At 50.6% G+C, this 22,621-nt stretch overlaps 1 protein-coding gene across 1 annotated transcript in view; it reads right to left on the bottom strand.

Moving 5' to 3' along the window:
- Positions 1 to 22,621, bottom strand: part of ptprua (protein tyrosine phosphatase receptor type Ua) — a 370,817-nt gene that overhangs the window by 82,183 nt on the left and 266,013 nt on the right. Inside the window, exon 19 of the mRNA XM_079258799.1 lies at positions 22,076 to 22,152. Within this exon, the coding sequence (XP_079114925.1) occupies positions 22,076 to 22,152 (77 nt within the window). The remainder of the gene's footprint in view (positions 1 to 22,075; positions 22,153 to 22,621) is intronic.

The raw sequence follows: 22,621 nt of genomic DNA, 5'->3' as shown, positions 1-22,621 counted from the left end.
TAGCGTTCTAAATAACCAGGAGGAAGGAGGGTGGAGACGGCGTAGCGTTCTAAATAACCAGGAGGAAGGAGGGTGGAGACGTTGTAGCGTTCTAAATAACCAGGAGGAAGGAGGATGGAGACGGTGTAGCGTTCTAAATAACCAGGAGGAAGGAGGGTGGAGACGGTGTAACGTTCTAAATAACCAGGAGGAAGGAGGGTGGAGACGGTGTAGCGTTCTAAATAACCAGGAGGAAGGAGGGTGGAGACGGTGTAGCGTTCTAAATAACCAGGAGGAAGGAGGGTGTAGACGGTGCAACGTTCTAAATAACCAGGAGGAAGGAGGGTGGAGACGGCGTAGCGTTCTAAATAACCAGGAGGAAGGAGGGTGGAGACGTTGTAGCGTTCTAAATAACCAGGAGGAAGGAGGGTGTAGACGGTGTAGCGTTCTAAATAACCAGGAGGAAGGAGGGTGGAGACGGTGTAGCGTTCTAAATAACCAGGAGGAAGGAGGGTGGAGACGGTGTAACGTTCTAAATAACCAGGAGGAAGGAGGGTGGAGACGGCGTAGCGTTCTAAATAACTAGGAGGAAGGAGGGTGGAGACGGTGTAGCGTTCTAAATAACCAGGAGGAAGGAGGGTGGAGAAGGTGTAGCGTTCTAAATAACCAGGAGGAAGGAGGGTGGAGACGGTGTAGCGTTCTAAATAACCAGGAGGAAGGAGGGTGGAGACGGTGTAGCGTTCTAAATAACCAGGAGGAAGGAGGGTGGAGAAGGTGTAGCGTTCTAAATAACCAGGAGGAAGGAGGGTGGAGACGGTGTAGCGTTCTAAATAACCAGGAGAAAGGAGGGTGTAGACGGCGTAGCGTTCTAAATAACCAGGAGGAAGGAGGGTGGAGACGGTGTAGCGTTCTAAATAACCAGGAGGAAGGAGGGTGGAGACGGTGTAGCGTTCTAAATAACCAGGAGGAAGGAGGGTGGAGAAGGTGTAGCGTTCTAAATAACCAGGAGGAAGGAGGGTGGAGACGGCGTAGCGTTCTAAATAACCAGGAGAAAGGAGGGTGGAGACGGCGTAGCGTTCTAAATAACCAGGAGGAAGGAGGGTGGAGACGGCGTAGCGTTCTAAATAACCAGGAGGAAGGAGGGTGGAGACGGTGTAACGTTCTAAATAACTAGGAGGAAGGAGGGTGGAGACGGTGTAGCGTTCTAAATAACCAGGAGGAAGGAGGGTGGAGACGGCGTAGCGTTCTAAATAACCAGGAGAAAGGAGGGTGGAGACGGTGTAGCGTTCTAAATAACCAGGAGAAAGGAGGGTGGAGACGGTGTAACGTTCTAAATAACCAGGAGGAAGGAGGGTGGAGACGGTGTAAAGTTCTAAATAACCAGGAGAAAGGAGGGTGGAGACGGTGTAGCGTTCTAAATAACCAGGAGAAAGGAGGGTGGAGACGGTGTAGCGTTCTAAATAACCAGGAGAAAGGAGGGTGGAGACGGTGTAGCATTCTAAATAACCAGGAGAAAGGAGGGTGGAGACGGTGTAACGTTCTAAATAACCAGGAGGAAGGAGGGTGGAGACGGTGTAACGTTCTAAATAACCAGGAGGAAGGAGGGTGGAGACGGTGTAGCGTTCTAAATAACCAGGAGGAAGGAGGGTGGAGACGGTGTAAAGTTCTAAATAACCAGGAGAAAGGAGGGTGGAGACGGTGTAGCATTCTAAATAACCAGGAGAAAGGAGGGTGGAGACGGTGTAGCGTTCTAAATAACCAGGAGAAAGGAGGGTGGAGACGGTGTAGCGTTCTAAATAACCAGGAGGAAGGAGGGTGGAGACGGTGTAACGTTCTAAATAACCAGGAGGAAGGAGGGTGGAGACGGTGTAACGTTCTAAATAACCAGGAGGAAGGAGGGTGGAGACGGTGTAACGTTCTAAATAACCAGGAGGAAGGAGGGTGGAGACGGTGTAACGTTCTAAATAACCAGGAGGAAGGAGGGTGGAGACGGTGTAGCGTTCTAAATAACCAGGAGGAAGGAGGGTGGAGACGGTGTAGCGTTCTAAATAACCAGGAGGAAGGAGGGTGGAGACGGTGTAGCGTTCTAAATAACCAGGAGGAAGGAGGGTGGAGACGGTGTAGCGTTCTAAATAACCAGGAGGAAGGAGGGTGGAGACGGTGTAGCGTTCTAAATAAACAGGAGGAAGGAGGGTGGAGACGGTGTAGCGTTCTAAATAACCAGGAGAAAGGAGGGTGGAGACGGCGTAACGTTCTAAATAACCAGGAGGAAGGAGGGTGGAGACGGTGTAACGTTCTAAATAACCGGAGAAAGGAGGGTGGAGACGGCGTAGCGTTCTAAATAACCAGGAGAAAGGAGGGTGGAGACGGCGTAGCGTTCTAAATAACCAGGAGGAAGGAGGGTGGAGACGGTGTAGCGTTCTAAATAACCAGGAGGAAGGAGAGTGGAGACGGTGTAGCGTTCTAAATAACCAGGAGAAAGGAGGGTGTAGACGGTGTAACGTTCTAAATAACCAGGAGGAAGGAGGGTGGAGACGTTGTAGCGTTCTAAATAACCAGGAGGAAGGAGGGTGGAGACGTTGTAGCGTTCTAAATAACCAGGAGGAAGGAGGGTGTAGACGGTGTAGCGTTCTAAATAACCAGGAGGAAGGAGGGTGGAGACGGTGTAACGTTCTAAATAACCAGGAGGAAGGAGGGTGGAGACGGTGTAGCGTTCTAAATAACCAGGAGGAAGGAGGGTGTAGACGGTGTAGCGTTCTAAATAACCAGGAGGAAGGAGGGTGGAGACGGTGTAGCGTTCTAAATAACCAGGAGGAAGGAGGGTGGAGACGGTGTAGCGTTCTAAATAACCAGGAGAAAGGAGGGTGTAGACGGTGTAGCGTTCTAAATAACCAGGAGGAAGGAGGGTGGAGACGGTGTAGCGTTCTAAATAACCAGGAGGAAGGAGGGTGGAGACGGTGTAACGTTCTAAATAACCAGGAGGAAGGAGGGTGGAGACGGTGTAGCGTTCTAAATAACCAGGAGGAAGGAGGGTGGAGACGGTGTAGCGTTCTAAATAACCAGGAGGAAGGAGGGTGGAGACGGTGTAGCGTTCTAAATAACCAGGAGGAAGGAGGGTGGAGACGGTGTAGCGTTCTAAATAACCAGGAGGAAGGAGGGTGGAGACGGTGTAGCGTTCTAAATAACCAGGAGGAAGGAGGGTGGAGACGGTGTAGCGTTCTAAATAACCAGGAGAAAGGAGGGTGGAGACGGCGTAGCGTTCTAAATAACCAGGAGAAAGGAGGGTGGAGACGGTGTAGCGTTCTAAATAACCAGGAGAAAGGAGGGTGGAGACGGTGTAGCGTTCTAAATAACCAGGAGAAAGGAGGGTGGAGACGGTGTAGCGTTCTAAATAACCAGGAGGAAGGAGGGTGGAGACGGCGTAGCGTTCTAAATAACCAGGAGGAAGGAGGGTGGAGACGGCGTAGCGTTCTAAATAACCAGGAGGAAGGAGGGTGGAGACGGTGTAACGTTCTAAATAACCAGGAGAAAGGAGGGTGGAGACGTTGTAGCGTTCTAAATAACCAGGAGGAAGGAGGGTGGAGACGGTGTAACGTTCTAAATAACCAGGAGGAAGGAGGGTGGAGACGGTGTAACGTTCTAAATAACCAGGAGAAAGGAGGGTGGAGACGGTGTAGCGTTCTAAATAACCAGGAGAAAGGAGGGTGGAGACGGTGTAGCGTTCTAAATAACCAGGAGAAAGGAGGGTGGAGACGGTGTAGCGTTCTAAATAACCAGGAGAAAGGAGGGTGGAGACGGTGTAGCGTTCTAAATAACCAGGAGGAAGGAGGGTGGAGACGGCGTAGCGTTCTAAATAACCAGGAGGAAGGAGGGTGGAGACGGTGTAGCGTTCTAAATAACCAGGAGGAAGGAGGGTGGAGACGGTGTAGCGTTCTAAATAACCAGGAGAAGGGAGGGTGGAGACGGTGTAGCGTTATAAATAACCAGGAGAAAGGAGGGTGGAGACGGTGTAACGTTCTAAATAACCAGGAGAAAGGAGGGTGGAGACGTTGTAGCGTTCTAAATAACCAGGAGAAGGGAGGGTGGAGACGGTGTAGCGTTATAAATAACCAGGAGGAAGGAGGGTGGAGACGGTGTAACGTTCTAAATAACCAGGAGGAAGGAGGGTGGAGACGGTGTAGCGTTATAAATAACCAGGAGGAAGGAGGGTGGAGACGGTGTAACGTTCTAAATAACCAGGAGAAAGGAGGGTGGAGACGTTGTAGCGTTCTAAATAACCAGGAGAAGGGAGGGTGGAGACGGTGTAGCGTTCTAAATAACCAGGAGAAAGGAGGGTGTAGACGGTGTAGCGTTCTAAATAACCAGGAGGAAGGAGGGTGGAGACGGCGTAGCGTTCTAAATAACCAGGAGGAAGGAGGGTGGAGACGGTGTAGCGTTCTAAATAACCAGGAGGAAGGAGGGTGGAGACGGTGTAGCGTTCTAAATAACCAGGAGGAAGGAGGATGGAGACGGTGTAGCGTTCTAAATAACCAGGAGGAAGGAGGGTGTAGACGGTGTAACGCTCTAAATAACCAGGAGGAAGGAGGGTGTAGACGGTGTAACGTTCTAAATAACCAGGAGGAAGGAGGGTGGAGACGGTGTAGCGTTCTAAATAACCAGGAGGAAAGAGGGTGGAGACGGCGTAGCGTTCTAAATAACCAGGAGGAAGGAGGGTGTAGACGGTGTAACGTTCTAAATAACCAGGAGGAAGGAGGGTGGAGACGGTGTAACGTTCTAAATAACCAGGAGGAAGGAGGGTGTAGACGGTGTAACGTTCTAAATAACCAGGAGGAAGGAGGGTGGAGACGGTGTAGCGTTCTAAATAACCAGGAGGAAGGAGGGTGGAGACGGTGTAACGTTCTAAATAACCAGGAGAAAGGAGGGTGGAGACGGTGTAGCGTTCTAAATAACCAGGAGGAAGGAGGGTGGAGACGGTGTAACGTTCTAAATAACCAGGAGAAAGGAGGGTGGAGACGGTGTAGCGTTCTAAATAACCAGGAGGAAGGAGGGTGGAGACGTTGTAGCGTTCTAAATAACCAGGAGGAAGGAGGGTGGAGACGGTGTAACGTTCTAAATAACCAGGAGGAAGGAGGGTGTAGACGGTGTAGCGTTCTAAATAACAAGGAGGAAGGAGGGTGGAGACGGTGTAGCGTTCTAAATAACCAGGAGGAAGGAGGGTGGAGACGGTGTAGCGTTCTAAATAACCAGGAGGAAGGAGGGTGGAGACGGTGTAACGTTCTAAATAACCAGGAGGAAGGAGGGTGGAGACGGTGTAGCGTTCTAAATAACCAGGAGGAAGGAGGGTGGAGACGGTGTAGCGTTCTAAATAACCAGGAGGAAGGAGGGTGGAGACGGTGTAGCGTTCTAAATAACCAGGAGGAAGGAGGGTGGAGACGGTGTAGCGTTCTAAATAACCAGGAGGAAGGAGGGTGGAGACGGTGTAACGTTCTAAATAACCAGGAGGAAGGAGGGTGGAGACGGTGTAGCGTTATAAATAACCAGGAGAAAGGAGGGTGGAGACGTTGTAACGTTCTAAATAACCAGGAGGAAGGAGGGTGGAGACGGTGTAGCGTTCTAAATAACCAGGAGAAGGGAGGGTGGAGACGGTGTAACGTTCTAAATAACCAGGAGAAGGGAGGGTGGAGACGGTGTAACGTTCTAAATAACCAGGAGGAAGAAGGGTGGAGACGGTGTAACGTTCTAAATAACCAGGAGAAAGGAGGGTGGAGACGGCGTAGCGTTCTAAATAACCAGGAGGAAGAAGGGTGGAGACGGTGTAACGTTCTAAATAACCAGGAGAAAGGAGGGTGGAGACGGCGTAGCGTTCTAAATAACCAGGAGAAGGGAGGGTGGAGACGGTGTAGCGTTCTAAATAACCAGGAGGAAGGAGGGTGGAGACGGTGTAGCGTTCTAAATAACCAGGAGAAGGGAGGGTGGAGACGGCGTAGCGTTCTAAATAACCAGGAGGAAGGAGGGTGGAGACGGTGTAGCGTTCTAAATAACCAGGAGGAAGGAGGGTGGAGACGGCGTAGCGTTCTAAATAACCAGGAGGAAGAAGGGTGGAGACGGTGTAGCGTTCTAAATAACCAGGAGAAGGGAGGGTGGAGACGGCGTAGCGTTCTAAATAACCAGGAGAAGGGAGGGTGGAGACGGTGTAACGTTCTAAATAACCAGGAGGAAGGAGGGTGGAGACGGTGTAGCGTTCTAAATAACCAGGAGGAAGGAGGGTGGAGACGGTGTAGCGTTCTAAATAACCAGGAGAAGGGAGGGTGGAGACGGTGTAACGTTCTAAATAACCAGGAGAAGGGAGGGTGGAGACGGCGTAGCGTTCTAAATAACCAGGAGGAAGGAGGGTGGAGACGGTGTAGCGTTCTAAATAACCAGGAGGAAGGAGGGTGGAGACGGTGTAGCGTTCTAAATAACCAGGAGAAGGGAGGGTGGAGACGGTGTAGCGTTCTAAATAACCAGGAGGAAGGAGGGTGGAGACGTTGTAGCGTTCTAAATAACCAGGAGAAGGGAGGGTGGAGACGGCGTAGCGTTCTAAATAACCAGGAGAAGGGAGGGTGGAGACGGTGTAGCGTTCTAAATAACCAGGAGAAGGGAGGGTGGAGACGGTGTAGCGTTCTAAATAACCAGGAGGAAGGAGGGTGGAGACGTTGTAGCGTTCTAAATAACCAGGAGGAAGGAGGGTGGAGACGGCGTAGCGTTCTAAATAACCAGGAGAAGGGAGGGTGGAGACGGTGTAGCGTTCTAAATAACCAGGAGGAAGGAGGGTGGAGACGTTGTAGCGTTCTAAATAACCAGGAGGAAGGAGGGTGGAGACGACGTAGCGTTCTAAATAACCAGGAGGAAGGAGGGTGGAGACGGCGTAGCGTTCTAAATAACCAGGAGAAAGGAGGGTGGAGACGGCGTAGCGTTCTAAATAACCAGGAGGAAGGAGGGTGGAGACGGTGTAGCGTTCTAAATAACCAGGAGGAAGGAGGGTGGAGACGGTGTAACGTTCTAAATAACCGGAGAAAGGAGGGTGGAGACGGCGTAGCGTTCTAAATAACCAGGAGAAAGGAGGGTGGAGACGGCGTAGCGTTCTAAATAACCAGGAGAAAGGAGGGTGGAGACGGCGTAGCGTTCTAAATAACCAGGAGAAAGGAGGGTGGAGACGGTGTAGCGTTCTAAATAACCAGGAGGAAGGAGGGTGGAGACGGTGTAACGTTCTAAATAACCAGGAGGAAGGAGGGTGGAGACGGTGTAACGTTCTAAATAACCGGAGGAAGGAGGGTGGAGACGGCGTAGCGTTCTAAATAACCAGGAGGAAGGAGGGTGGAGACGGTGTAACGTTCTAAATAACCAGGAGGAAGGAGGGTGGAGACGGTGTAGCGTTCTAAATAACCAGGAGGAAGGAGGGTGGAGACGGTGTAGCGTTCTAAATAACCAGGAGGAAGGAGGGTGGAGACGGTGTAACGTTCTAAATAACCAGGAGGAAGGAGGGTGGAGACGGTGTAGCGTTCTAAATAACCAGGAGAAAGGAGGGTGTAGACGGCGTAGCGTTCTAAATAACCAGGAGGAAGGAGGGTGGAGACGGTGTAGCGTTCTAAATAACCAGGAGAAAGGAGGGTGGAGACGGTGTAGCGTTCTAAATAACCAGGAGAAAGGAGGGTGGAGACGGCGTAGCGTTCTAAATAACCAGGAGAAAGGAGGGTGGAGACGGTGTAGCGTTCTAAATAACCAGGAGAAAGGAGGGTGGAGACGGTGTAGCGTTCTAAATAACCAGGAGGAAGGAGGGTGGAGACGGTGTAGCGTTCTAAATAACCAGGAGGAAGAAGGGTGGAGACGGTGTAGCATTCTAAATAACCAGGAGGAAGGAGGGTGGAGACGGTGTAGCGTTCTAAATAACCAGGAGGAAGGAGGGTGGAGACGGCGTAGCGTTCTAAATAACCAGGAGGAAGGAGGGTGGAGACGGTGTAGCGTTCTAAATAACCAGGAGAAAGGAGGGTGGAGACGGTGTAGCGTTCTAAATAACCAGGAGAAAGGAGGGTGGAGACGGTGTAGCGTTCTAAATAACCAGGAGGAAGGAGGGTGGAGACGGTGTAGCGTTCTAAATAACCAGGAGGAAGGAGGGTGGAGACGGCGTAGCGTTCTAAATAACCAGGAGAAAGGAGGGTGGAGACGGTGTAGCGTTCTAAATAACCAGGAGAAAGGAGGGTGGAGACGGTGTAGCGTTCTAAATAACCAGGAGGAAGGAGGGTGGAGACGGCGTAGCGTTCTAAATAACCAGGAGAAAGGAGGGTGGAGACGGTGTAGCGTTCTAAATAACCAGGAGGAAGGAGGGTGGAGACGGCGTAGCGTTCTAAATAACCAGGAGGAAGAAGGGTGGAGACGGTGTAGCGTTCTAAATAACCAGGAGGAAGGAGGGTGGAGACGGCGTAGCGTTCTAAATAACCAGGAGAAAGGAGGGTGGAGACGGTGTAGCGTTCTAAATAACCAGGAGGAAGGAGGGTGGAGACGGTGTAACGTTCTAAATAACCAGGAGAAAGGAGGATGGAGACGGCGTAGCGTTCTAAATAACCAGGAGGAAGGAGGGTGGAGACGGCGTAGCGTTCTAAATAACCAGGAGAAAGGAGGATGGAGACGGCGTAGCGTTCTAAATAACCAGGAGGAAGGAGGGTGGAGACGGTGTAGCGTTCTAAATAACCAGGAGAAAGGAGGGTGGAGACGGTGTAGCGTTCTAAATAACCAGGAGGAAGGAGGGTGGAGACGGCGTAGCGTTCTAAATAACCAGGAGGAAGAAGGGTGGAGACGGTGTAGCGTTCTAAATAACCAGGAGAAGGGAGGGTGGAGACGGCGTAGCGTTCTAAATAACCAGGAGAAGGGAGGGTGGAGACGGTGTAACGTTCTAAATAACCAGGAGAAGGGAGGGTGGAGACGGCGTAGCGTTCTAAATAACCAGGAGAAAGGAGGATGGAGACGGCGTAGCGTTCTAAATAACCAGGAGGAAGGAGGGTGGAGACGGCGTAGCGTTCTAAATAACCAGGAGAAAGGAGGATGGAGACGGCGTAGCGTTCTAAATAACCAGGAGGAAGGAGGGTGGAGACGGCGTAGCGTTCTAAATAACCAGGAGGAAGAAGGGTGGAGACGGTGTAGCGTTCTAAATAACCAGGAGAAGGGAGGGTGGAGACGGCGTAGCGTTCTAAATAACCAGGAGAAGGGAGGGTGGAGACGGTGTAACGTTCTAAATAACCAGGAGGAAGGAGGGTGGAGACGGTGTAGCGTTCTAAATAACCAGGAGGAAGGAGGGTGGAGACGGTGTAGCGTTCTAAATAACCAGGAGAAGGGAGGGTGGAGACGGTGTAACGTTCTAAATAACCAGGAGGAAGGAGGGTGGAGACGGCGTAGCGTTCTAAATAACCAGGAGAAAGGAGGGTGGAGACGGTGTAACGTTCTAAATAACCAGGAGAAGGGAGGGTGTAGACAGTGTAACGTTCTAAATAACCAGGAGAAGGGAGGGTGGAGACGGTGTAACGTTCTAAATAACCAGGAGAAAGGAGGGTGGAGACGGCGTAGCGTTCTAAATAACCAGGAGAAGGGAGGGTGGAGACGGTGTAACGTTCTAAATAACCAGGAGAAAGGAGGGTGGAGACGGTGTAGCGTTCTAAATAACCAGGAGGAAGGAGGGTGGAGACGGTGTAGCGTTCTAAATAACCAGGAGAAGGGAGGGTGGAGACGGTGTAACGTTCTAAATAACCAGGAGGAAGGAGGGTGGAGACGGCGTAGCGTTCTAAATAACCAGGAGGAAGGAGGGTGGAGACGGTGTAGCGTTCTAAATAACCAGGAGGAAGGAGGGTGGAGACGGTGTAGCGTTCTAAATAACCAGGAGAAGGGAGGGTGGAGACGGTGTAGCGTTCTAAATAACCAGGAGGAAGGAGGGTGGAGACGTTGTAGCGTTCTAAATAACCAGGAGAAGGGAGGGTGGAGACGGCGTAGCGTTCTAAATAACCAGGAGAAGGGAGGGTGGAGACGGTGTAGCGTTCTAAATAACCAGGAGAAGGGAGGGTGGAGACGGTGTAACGTTCTAAATAACCAGGAGAAGGGAGGGTGGAGACGGCGTAGCGTTCTAAATAACCAGGAGGAAGGAGGGTGGAGACGGTGTAGCGTTCTAAATAACCAGGAGGAAGGAGGGTGGAGACGGCGTAGCGTTCTAAATAACCAGGAGAAGGGAGGGTGGAGACGGTGTAGCGTTCTAAATAACCAGGAGGAAGGAGGGTGGAGACGTTGTAGCGTTCTAAATAACCAGGAGGAAGGAGGGTGGAGACGACGTAGCGTTCTAAATAACCAGGAGGAAGGAGGGTGGAGACGGTGTAGCGTTCTAAATAACCAGGAGGAAGGAGGGTGGAGACGGCGTAGCGTTCTAAATAACCAGGAGAAAGGAGGGTGGAGACGGCGTAGCGTTCTAAATAACCAGGAGGAAGGAGGGTGGAGACGGTGTAGCGTTCTAAATAACCAGGAGGAAGGAGGGTGGAGACGGCGTAGCGTTCTAAATAACCAGGAGAAGGGAGGGTGGAGACGGTGTAGCGTTCTAAATAACCAGGAGGAAGGAGGGTGGAGACGTTGTAGCGTTCTAAATAACCAGGAGGAAGGAGGGTGGAGACGACGTAGCGTTCTAAATAACCAGGAGGAAGGAGGGTGGAGACGGTGTAGCGTTCTAAATAACCAGGAGGAAGGAGGGTGGAGACGGCGTAGCGTTCTAAATAACCAGGAGAAAGGAGGGTGGAGACGGCGTAGCGTTCTAAATAACCAGGAGGAAGGAGGGTGGAGACGGCGTAGCGTTCTAAATAACCAGGAGGAAGGAGGATGGAGACGTTGTAGCGTTCTAAATAACCAGGAGGAAGGAGGGTGGAGACGGTGTAGCGTTCTAAATAACCAGGAGGAAGGAGGGTGGAGACGGTGTAGCGTTCTAAATAACCAGGAGGAAGGAGGGTGGAGACGGCGTAGCGTTCTAAATAACCAGGAGGAAGGAGGGTGGAGACGGTGTAGCGTTCTAAATAACCAGGAGGAAGGAGGGTGGAGACGGCGTAGCGTTCTAAATAACCAGGAGGAAGGAGGGTGGAGACGGTGTAGCGTTCTAAATAACCAGGAGAAAGGAGGGTGGAGACGGTGTAGCGTTCTAAATAACCAGGAGGAAGGAGGGTGGAGACGGTGTAGCGTTCTAAATAACCAGGAGGAAGGAGGGTGGAGACGGCGTAGCGTTCTAAATAACCAGGAGGAAGGAGGGTGGAGACGGTGTAGCGTTCTAAATAACCAGGAGGAAGGAGGGTGGAGACGGTGTAGCGTTCTAAATAACCAGGAGAAAGGAGGGTGTAGACGGTGTAGCATTCTAAATAACCAGGAGAAAGGAGGATGGAGACGGTGTAGCATTCTAAATAACCAGGAGAAAGGAGGGTGTAGACGGTGTAACGTTCTAAATAACCAGGAGAAAGGAGGATGGAGACGGTGTAGCGTTCTAAATAACCAGGAGAAAGGAGGATGGAGACGGTGTAGCGTTCTAAATAACCAGGAGAAAGGAGGGTGTAGACGGTGTAACGTTCTAAATAACCAGGAGGAAGGAGGGTGGAGACGGTGTAACGTTCTAAATAACCAGGAGGAAGGAGGGTGGAGACGGCGTAGCGTTCTAAATAACTAGGAGGAAGAAGGGTGGAGACGGTGTAGCGTTCTAAATAACCAGGAGAAAGGAGGGTGGAGACGGTGTAGCGTTCTAAATAACCAGGAGAAAGGAGGGTGGAGACGGTGTAGCGTTCTAAATAACCAGGAGAAAGGAGGGTGGAGACGGCGTAGCGTTCTAAATAACCAGGAGGAAGGAGGGTGGAGACGGCGTAGCGTTCTAAATAACCAGGAGAAAGGAGGGTGGAGACGGTGTAGCGTTCTAAATAACCAGGAGAAAGGAGGGTGGAGACGGCGTAGCGTTCTAAATAACCAGGAGAAAGGAGGGTGGAGACGGTGTAGCGTTCTAAATAACCAGGAGAAAGGAGGGTGGAGACGGCGTAGCGTTCTAAATAACCAGGAGGAAGGAGGGTGGAGACGGCGTAGCGTTCTAAATAACCAGGAGAAAGGAGGGTGGAGACGGTGTAGCGTTCTAAATAACCAGGAGGAAGGAGGGTGGAGACGGTGTAGCGTTCTAAATAACCAGGAGGAAGGAGGGTGGAGACGGTGTAGCGTTCTAAATAACCAGGAGAAAGGAGGGTGGAGACGGTGTAACGTTCTAAATAACCAGGAGGAAGGAGGGTGGAGACGGTGTAACGTTCTAAATAACCAGGAGGAAGGAGGGTGTAGACGGTGTAACGTTCTAAATAACCAGGAGGAAGGAGGATGGAGACGTTGTAGCGTTCTAAATAACCAGGAGAAGGGAGGGTGGAGACGGTGTAGCGTTCTAAATAACCAGGAGAAAGGAGGGTGTAGACGGTGTAGCGTTCTAAATAACCAGGACAAAAGAGGGTGGAGATGGCGTAGCGTTCTAAATAACCAGGAGAAAGGAGGGTGGAGACGGTGTAGCGTTCTAAATAACCAGGACAAAAGAGGGTGGAGACGGTGTAGCGTTCTAAATAACCAGGAGAAAGGAGGGTGGAGACGGTGTAGCGTTCTAAATAACCAGGAGAAAGGAGGGTGGAGACGGTGTAGCGTTCTAAATAACCAGGAGGAAGGAGGGTGGAGACGGTGTAACGTTCTAAATAACCAGGAGGAAGGAGGGTGTAGACGGTGTAGCGTTCTAAATAACCAGGAGGAAGGAGGGTGGAGACGGTGTAGCGTTCTAAATAACCAGGAGAAGGGAGGGTGGAGACGGTGTAGCGTTCTAAATAACCAGGAGAAAGGAGGGTGTAGACGGTGTAGCGTTCTAAATAACCAGGAGGAAGGAGGGTGGAGACGGTGTAGCGTTCTAAATAACCAGGAGGAAGGAGGGTGGAGACGGCGTAGCGTTCTAAATAACCAGGAGGAAGGAGGGTGGAGACGGTGTAGCGTTCTAAATAACCAGGAGAAAGGAGGGTGGAGACGGTGTAGCGTTCTAAATAACCAGGAGAAAGGAGGGTGGAGACGGTGTAGCGTTCTAAATAACCAGGAGAAAGGAGGGTGGAGACGTTGTAACGTTCTAAATAACCAGGAGGAAGGAGGGTGGAGACGTTGTAACGTTCTAAATAACCAGGAGGAAGGAGGGTGGAGACGGTGTAGCGTTCTAAATAACCAGGAGAAAGGAGGGTGGAGACGGTGTAACGTTCTAAATAACCAGGAGGAAGGAGGGTGGAGACGGTGTAACGTTCTAAATAACCAGGAGGAAGGAGGGTGGAGACGGTGTAACGTTCTAAATAACCAGGAGGAAGGAGGGTGGAGACGGTGTAACGTTCTAAATAACCAGGAGAAAGGAGGGTGGAGACGGTGTAGCGTTCTAAATAACCAGGAGGAAGGAGGGTGGAGACGGTGTAACGTTCTAAATAACCAGGAGGAAGGAGGGTGGAGACGGTGTAGCGTTCTAAATAACCAGGAGGAAGGAGGGTGGAGACGGTGTAACGTTCTAAATAACCAGGAGGAAGGAGGGTGGAGACGGTGTAGCGTTCTAAATAACCAGGAGGAAGGAGGGTGGAGAGGGTGTAACGTTCTAAATAACCAGGAGGAAGGAGGGTGGAGACGGTGTAACGTTCTAAATAACCAGGAGAAAGGAGGGTGGAGACGGTGTAGCGTTCTAAATAACCAGGAGGAAGGAGGGTGGAGACGGCGTAGCATTCTAAATAACCAGGAGGAAGGAGGGTGGAGACGGTGTAACGTTCTAAATAACCAGGAGGAAGGAGGGTGTAGACGGTGTAGCGTTCTAAATAACCAGGAGGAAGGAGGGTGGAGACGGCGTAGCATTCTAAATAACCAGGAGGAAGGAGGGTGGAGACGGTGTAACGTTCTAAATAACCAGGAGGAAGGAGGGTGTAGACGGTGTAGCGTTCTAAATAACCAGGAGAAAGGAGGGTGTAGCCGGTGTAGCGTTCTAAATAACCAGGAGAAAGGAGGGTGGAGACGGTGTAGCGTTCTAAATAACCAGGAGAAAGGAGGGTGTAGACGGTGTAGCGTTCTAAATAACCAGGAGAAAGGAGGGTGGAGACGGTGTAGCGTTCTAAATAACCAGGAGGAAGGAGGGTGTAGAGGGTGTAGCGTTCTAAATAACCAGGAGAAAGGAGGGTGGAGACGGTGTAACGTTCTAAATAACCAGGAGGAAGGAGGGTGTAGAGGGTGTAGCGTTCTAAATAACCAGGAGAAAGGAGGGTGGAGACGGCGTAGCGTTCTAAATAACCAGGAGGAAGGAGGGTGTAGAGGGTGTAGCGTTCTAAATAACCAGGAGAAAGGAGGGTGGAGACGGTGTAACGTTCTAAATAACCAGGAGGAAGGAGGGTGTAGAGGGTGTAGCGTTCTAAATAACCAGGAGAAAGGAGGGTGGAGACGGTGTAACGTTCTAAATAACCAGGAGGAAGGAGGGTGTAGAGGGTGTAGCGTTCTAAATAACCAGGAGAAAGGAGGGTGGAGACGGCGTAGCGTTCTAAATAACCAGGAGAAAGGAGGGTGGAGACGGTGTAGCGTTCTAAATAACCAGGAGGAAGGAGGGTGGAGACGTTGTAGCGTTCTAAATAACCAGGAGAAAGGAGGGTGGAGACGGTGTAACGTTCTAAATAACCAGGAGAAAGGAGGGTGGAGACGTTGTAGCGTTCTAAATAACCAGGAGAAAGGAGGGTGGAGACGGAGTAGCGTTCTAAATAACCAGGAGAAAGGAGGGTGGAGACGGTGTAACGTTCTAAATAACCAGGAGAAAGGAGGGTGTAGAGGGTGTAGCGTTCTAAATAACCAGGAGAAAGGAGGGTGGAGACGGTGTAACGTTCTAAATAACCAGGAGGAAGGAGGGTGTAGAGGGTGTAGCGTTCTAAATAACCAGGAGGAAGGAGGGTGGAGACGGTGTAGCGTTCTAAATAACCAGGAGAAAGGAGGGTGGAGACGGTGTAGCGTTCTAAATAACCAGGAGAAAGGAGGGTGGAGACGGTGTAGCGTTCTAAATAACCAGGAGGAAGGAGGGTGGAGACGGTGTAGCGTTCTAAATAACCAGGAGGAAGGAGGGTGGAGACGGTGTAGCGTTCTAAATAACCAGGAGGAAGGAGGGTGGAGACGGTGTAGCGTTCTAAATAACCAGGAGAAAGGAGGGTGGAGACGGTGTAGCGTTCTAAATAACCAGGAGAAAGGAGGGTGGAGACGGTGTAGCGTTCTAAATAACCAGGAGGAAGGAGGGTGGAGACGGCGTAGCGTTCTAAATAACCAGGAGGAAGGAGGGTGGAGACGGTGTAGCGTTCTAAATAACCAGGAGGAAGGAGGGTGGAGACGGTGTAACGTTCTAAATAACCAGGAGAAAGGAGGGTGGAGACGGTGTAGCGTTCTAAATAACCAGGAGAAAGGAGGGTGGAGACGGTGTAGCGTTCTAAATAACCAGGAGGAAGGAGGGTGGAGACGGTGTAGCGTTCTAAATAACCAGGAGGAAGGAGGGTGGAGACGGTGTAGCGTTCTAAATAACCAGGAGGAAGGAGGGTGGAGACGGTGTAACGTTCTAAATAACCAGGAGAAAGGAGGGTGGAGACGGTGTAGCGTTCTAAATAACCAGGAGAAAGGAGGGTGGAGACGGTGTAGCGTTCTAAATAACCAGGAGGAAGGAGGGTGTAGACGGTGTAACGTTCTAAATAACCAGGAGAAAGGAGGGTGGAGACGGTGTAGCATTCTAAATAACCAGGAGAAAGGAGGGTGGAGACGGTGTAGCGTTCTAAATAACCAGGAGGAAGGAGGGTGGAGACGGTGTAACGTTCTAAATAACCAGGAGGAAGGAGGGTGTAGACGGTGTAGCGTTCTAAATAACCAGGAGGAAGGAGGGTGGAGACGGTGTAACGTTCTAAATAACCAGGAGGAAGGAGGGTGTAGACGGTGTAGCGTTCTAAATAACCAGGAGGAAGGAGGGTGGAGACGGCGTAGCATTCTAAATAACCAGGAGGAAGGAGGGTGGAGACGGTGTAACGTTCTAAATAACCAGGAGGAAGGAGGGTGTAGACGGTGTAGCGTTCTAAATAACCAGGAGAAAGGAGGGTGTAGCCGGTGTAGCGTTCTAAATAACCAGGAGAAAGGAGGGTGGAGACGGTGTAGCGTTCTAAATAACCAGGAGAAAGGAGGGTGTAGACGGTGTAGCGTTCTAAATAACCAGGAGAAAGGAGGGTGGAGACGGTGTAGCGTTCTAAATAACCAGGAGGAAGGAGGGTGTAGAGGGTGTAGCGTTCTAAATAACCAGGAGAAAGGAGGGTGGAGACGGTGTAACGTTCTAAATAACCAGGAGGAAGGAGGGTGTAGAGGGTGTAGCGTTCTAAATAACCAGGAGAAAGGAGGGTGGAGACGGTGTAACGTTCTAAATAACCAGGAGAAAGGAGGGTGGAGACGGTGTAGCGTTCTAAATAACCAGGAGAAAGGAGGGTGGAGACGGTGTAGCGTTCTAAATAACCAGGAGAAAGGAGGGTGGAGACGGTGTAGCGTTCTAAATAACCAGGAGAAAGGAGGGTGGAGACGGTGTAACGTTCTAAATAACCAGGAGAAAGGAGGGTGGAGACGGTGTAACGTTCTAAATAACCAGGAGAAAGGAGGGTGGAGACGGCGTAGCGTTCTAAATAACCAGGAGGAAGGAGGGTGGAGACGGTGTAACGTTCTAAATAACCAGGAGGAAGGAGGGTGGAGACGGTGTAGCGTTCTAAATAACCAGGAGAAAGGAGGGTGGAGACGGTGTAACGTTCTAAATAACCAGGAGGAAGGAGGGTGGAGACGGTGTAACGTTCTAAATAACCAGGAGGAAGGAGGGTGGAGACGGTGTAACGTTCTAAATAACCAGGAGAAAGGAGGGTGGAGACGGTGTAGCGTTCTAAATAACCAGGAGGAAGGAGGATGGAGACGGTGTAGCGTTCTAAATAACCAGGAGGAAGGAGGATGGAGACGGTGTAGCGTTCTAAATAACCAGGAGGAAGGAGGGTGGAGACGGTGTAGCGTTCTAAATAACCAGGAGGAAGGAGGATGGAGACGGTGTAGCGTTCTAAATAACCAGGAGAAAGGAGGGTGGAGACGGTGTAACGTTCTAAATAACCAGGAGGAAGGAGGGTGGAGACGGTGTAACGTTCTAAATAACCAGGAGGAAGGAGGGTGGAGACGGTGTAACGTTCTAAATAACCAGGAGGAAGGAGGGTGGAGACGGCGTAACGTTCTAAATAACCAGGAGGAAGGAGGGTGGAGACGGCGTAGCGTTCTAAATAACCAGGAGGAAGGAGGGTGGAGACGGTGTAGCGTTCTAAATAACCAGGAGAAAGGAGGGTGGAGACGGTGTAACGTTCTAAATAACCAGGAGAAAGGAGGGTGGAGACGGTGTAACGTTCTAAATAACCAGGAGGAAGGAGGGTGGAGACGGCGTAACGTTCTAAATAACCAGGAGGAAGGAGGGTGGAGACGGCGTAGCGTTCTAAATAACCAGGAGGAAGGAGGGTGGAGACGGCGTAGCGTTCTAAATAACCAGGAGGAAGGAGGGTGGAGACGGTGTAGCGTTCTAAATAACCAGGATGAAGGAGGGTGGAGACGGTGTAGCGTTCTAAATAACCAGGAGGAAGGAGGGTGGAGACGGCGTAGCGTTCTAAATAACCAGGAGAAAGGAGGGTGGAGACGGTGTAACGTTCTAAATAACCAGGATGAAGGAGGGTGGAGACGGTGTAACGTTCTAAATAACCAGGAGAAAGGAGGGTGGAGACGGTGTAGCGTTCTAAATAACCAGGAGAAAGGAGGGTGGAGACGTTGTAGCGTTCTAAATAACCAGGAGAAAGGAGGGTGTAGACGGTGTAGCGTTCTAAATAACCAGGAGAAAGGAGGGTGGAGACGTTGTAGCGTTCTAAATAACCAGGAGAAAGGAGGGTGGAGACGGTGTAACGTTCTAAATAACCAGGAGAAAGGAGGGTGGAGACGGTGTAACGTTCTAAATAACCAGGAGAAAGGAGGGTGGAGACGGTGTAACGTTCTAAATAACCAGGAGAAAGGAGGGTGGAGACGTTGTAGCGTTCTAAATAACCAGGAGAAAGGAGGGTGGAGACGGTGTAACGTTCTAAATAACCAGGAGAAAGGAGGGTGGAGACGGCGTAGCGTTCTAAATAACCAGGAGAAAGGAGGGTGGAGACGTTGTAGCGTTCTAAATAACCAGGAGAAAGGAGGGTGGAGACGGTGTAACGTTCTAAATAACCAGGAGAAAGGAGGGTGGAGACGTTGTAGCGTTCTAAATAACCAGGAGAAAGGAGGGTGGAGACGGTGTAACGTTCTAAATAACCAGGAGAAAGGAGGGTGGAGACGGTGTAGCGTTCTAAATAACCAGGAGAAAGGAGGGTGGAGACGGTGTAGCGTTCTAAATAACCAGGAGAAAGGAGGGTGGAGACGTTGTAGCGTTCTAAATAACCAGGAGAAAGGAGGGTGGAGACGGTGTAGCGTTCTAAATAACCAGGAGAAAGGAGGGTGTAGACGGTGTAGCGTTCTAAATAACCAGGAGAAAGGAGGGTGGAGACGGTGTAGCGTTCTAAATAACCAGGAGAAAGGAGGGTGGAGACGGTGTAGCGTTCTAAATAACCAGGAGAAAGGAGGGTGGAGACGTTGTAGCGTTCTAAATAACCAGGAGGAAGGAGGGTGGAGACGGTGTAACGTTCTAAATAACCAGGAGAAAGGAGGGTGGAGACGTTGTAGCGTTCTAAATAACCAGGAGAAAGGAGGGTGGAGACGGTGTAGCGTTCTAAATAACCAGGAGAAAGGAGGGTGGAGACGGTGTAGCGTTCTAAATAACCAGGAGAAAGGAGGGTGGAGACGGTGTAGCGTTCTAAATAACCAGGAGAAAGGAGGGTGGAGACGTTGTAGCGTTCTAAATAACCAGGAGGAAGGAGGGTGGAGACGGTGTAACGTTCTAAATAACCAGGAGAAAGGAGGGTGTAGACGGTGTAGCGTTCTAAATAACCAGGAGAAAGGAGGGTGTAGACGGTGTAACGTTCTAAATAACCAGGAGGAAGGAGGGTGGAGACGGTGTAGCGTTCTAAATAACCAGGAGGAAGGAGGGTGGAGACGGTGTAACGTTCTAAATAACCAGGAGGAAGGAGGGTGGAGACGGTGTAGCGTTCTAAATAACCAGGAGGAGGGAGGGTGGAGACGGTGTAACGTTCTAAATAACCAGGAGGAAGGAGGGTGGAGACGGTGTAGCGTTCTAAATAACCAGGAGGAAGGAGGGTGGAGACGGTGTAGCGTTCTAAATAACCAGGAGGAAGGAGGGTGTAGACGGTGTAACGTTCTAAATAACCAGGAGAAAGGAGGGTGTAGACGGTGTAACGTTCTAAATAACCAGGAGGAAGGAGGGTGGAGACGGTGTAACGTTCTAAATAACCAGGAGAAAGGAGGGTGTAGACGGTGTAACGTTCTAAATAACCAGGAGGAAGGAGGGTGGAGACGGTGTAGCGTTCTAAATAACCAGGAGAAAGGAGGGTGGAGACGGTGTAACGTTCTAAATAACCAGGAGGAAGGAGGGTGGAGACGGTGTAGCGTTCTAAATAACCAGGAGGAAGGAGGGTGGAGACGGTGTAACGTTCTAAATAACCAGGAGGAAGGAGGGTGGAGACGGTGTAACGTTCTAAATAACCAGGAGGAAGGAGGGTGGAGACGGCGTAGCGTTAAGCAGGTGGAGGTTCCTGCCGGACATTCTAACAGAGAAGTTTATGTCGGCGTTCATTTAGAAACAGGACAGGAAGTCCAGCAGCTACTTCCTGTCTGAGTCGCATCATTTCCTGAGATGCTAATTAGCTAGCCTGCGGGGGAAAAGCTACGACGCTGCAGCTGCTGTTCCTCTTCACAGACGTCGTACCAGCAGGTGACCGTACGCTGCTTCCACACACAGTTTCCAGCTTTTCTTCCTGTTTCATCATTTATTTCAGATGATCTGTCAAAGGGGGGGTTGACGCTCCCCCCCCCAGTAGTCCCACCATTTCACACCATGACATTAGCTGTTAGCATTAGCCTGGTACCAGATACATGGAGGACATGCTGGTAACTTATGGACATCATTAATGAAACAGAGTTATGTATCGTTCTGTACCTCCTCACCTGACGGGACACTCCTACCAGTGCCAGATAGTCCACGCCCCCCCTTGGCTTTGGTAACGAAGGGTTTACATTCAGTTTGCACGGCGTTAGATGGGAGGAATTCTCCCACGCCGCGGCTTTAAGATCTCCTTTGCTAAGAGGAATGTTGGTCAAATCCTCCATGGAAGAGATCATTCTGCAGCTGAACTGCTTCCAAAGCGATCTGGAGTCCCTGCCGTTCGCTTACTCAGTGGAAACTTTGGATTTTACTACAGTTTTATTTACTTTCTACTCCTGACAGTTTAAAAGCAGCCTCATCCCATCAACACACCTCCTGACTGAGACGATGTGACTGCCGTTGGGGAGACGTGTTGACATCTACCATTCCATCACGGTTTTGCAGGGATCGGTGGAGTGCAGTCCGGTCCTCCAGGTCCGTGTCCTGCAGGTTTTACATGTTTCCCTGCTGGATGGGTCGTTAACAGACGTGTGCAGAACTTCCCACGCTGTTGGAGATCCATCTGAACAGGCGTGTTGGAGACGGGATGCATGGAAAACCCAACACGGCGGGGTTAACCCTTCCTCTCCCTTCAGATGGTGACTCATGGCTTTCTTACTCAGACACTGATGAAGGGAAGATTCTCTGAATCCTGACCTGCAAGTTAAACCTTATTTCACGTCTTCATATCAGGCCGAGCTGATCTGGTGATTTGTTCCAGTCTGGTAATCTGGTCCCAGTTCACATTCCTGTGGATGTGACCCAACCGAGCTGTCGGGATCAGGTCTGGTGTTCAGATCTCCGACGCTTATTGTTTGGTTGTTGCAGGTTTCTTCATGTGATTTCATTCAGCATGTTGTCGACAGTTTATCTTCTTTAAATCAGATCTGGAGGATTGGCAGTTCCGACTCAGGGAGCAAAACCTGCTAAACTACAGCTGAAAGCCGAGTAAACGAAGCCGATGACAGAAGAATCGACCTTTAAGGTTATTCTGAAGCGACAGGAGAATAAACTACGACGCTGCACAGCATTTCGGGCTCAAACAGAATCTTACATTTAGAGAAGCAAAGCGTCCCGATTGGCCTGTTCAGCTGTCGGAACCATCTCTTGTTCATTTCTGTTTTTCTTTCCTTCCAGGGCCATCGTGGCAGCTTGCGTCTCAACCCCAGAGCAATAAAACCCAACCTGACAGCAGTGCTCACAGCAGCAAATGCAGAAGTTAAACCATGGCATCCCTGCTTTGTCACACCGGTCGGGAAAAACAAAGACTTTTCTGGAGGTTCCACCCTGCAGAACACAGGGTGGAACCTCAGATCACAGTTTACAGAAAGTCTGTAAACTGTGAGCGTGACCGACAGCCCACCCTTCAAGTTTAACCTTTATAAACTGCAAAGCTCTTCTAGCTTCGGTCTCTTCCATGAATGATTTGGGAACGTTTAGCTGCCATGATGTGAGCCACGGGTCTTGGCGTGACACCAAGGTGCGTCTGCAGATGGTACGACCGACATGGCGTCGGCTCTAATGGAGCACTGAGGGGGCAGTGAAGGGGATAAAACGAGCGTTGACCACATCCTCTGTTGTTCAGAAACAGAAAAACTCTCTATAACGGAAAGGTTTGGAAGGGTTTGGGCGCCTCGTAGGCCCTAGAGCTGAACCAGATCAGATGAAAGGCTCAGCAGAGTTGACTGGGTCTGGCGCTGCAGAAGCACTTCTGCCAGGCTACAGCTTCAGGCTCCGGCAGGCCCGTCGGACTGAAACGTCCACGCACACAGACCTGATGTCGCGTTGCGGCCGAGACGAGCAGCGTTGGGTCAGACAGCAGGAAGGAAAAAGACAGAGATGGAGGACGAGCAGGAGGAAAATCCAGAAGGATGGTTTTCTTACATCGATGTAGTTGGCGTTGACGTAATCGGAGCTGGGGTCTGCCAGTAGAGAGTGGAGCTTCACTCGATGGCGATCATCTGGAAGACGAAACAATACAAGGTTTCGGTCACTTCCTGGTATGAGATCCATACCTGCATAATCACCGTAAACAAGAGAGCAGGTGGAGGAGAAGGCTCTGAAGGAGCAAGATGGGGTGAGAATACCAGTCATGTCGAACAGAAAGGGGGTGGAAGCGTTACTGACCGCCACATAGGCTACAAAACGCTGTGTCGAATCGAAGCTAATCCAGGCAAATCGAAGCTAATCCAGGCGAATCGAAGCTAATCCAGTCGAATCGAAGCTAATCCAGGCGAATGGAAGCTAATCCAGTCGAATCGAAGCTAATCCAGGCGAATGGAAGCTAATCCAGGCGAATGGAAGCTAATCCAGGCGAATGGAAGCTAATCCAGGCGAATCGAAGCTAATCCAGGCGAATGGAAGCTAATCCAGTCGAATCGAAGCTAATCCAGGCGAATGGAAGCTAATCCAGGCGAATGGAAGCTAATC

Source organism: Telmatherina bonti, assembly GCF_933228915.1.
Source record: "Telmatherina bonti genome assembly, chromosome: 19".
NCBI classification, from domain to species: domain Eukaryota; kingdom Metazoa; phylum Chordata; class Actinopteri; order Atheriniformes; family Telmatherinidae; genus Telmatherina; species Telmatherina bonti.
This window is presented reverse-complemented; position numbering and strand designations above follow the sequence as displayed.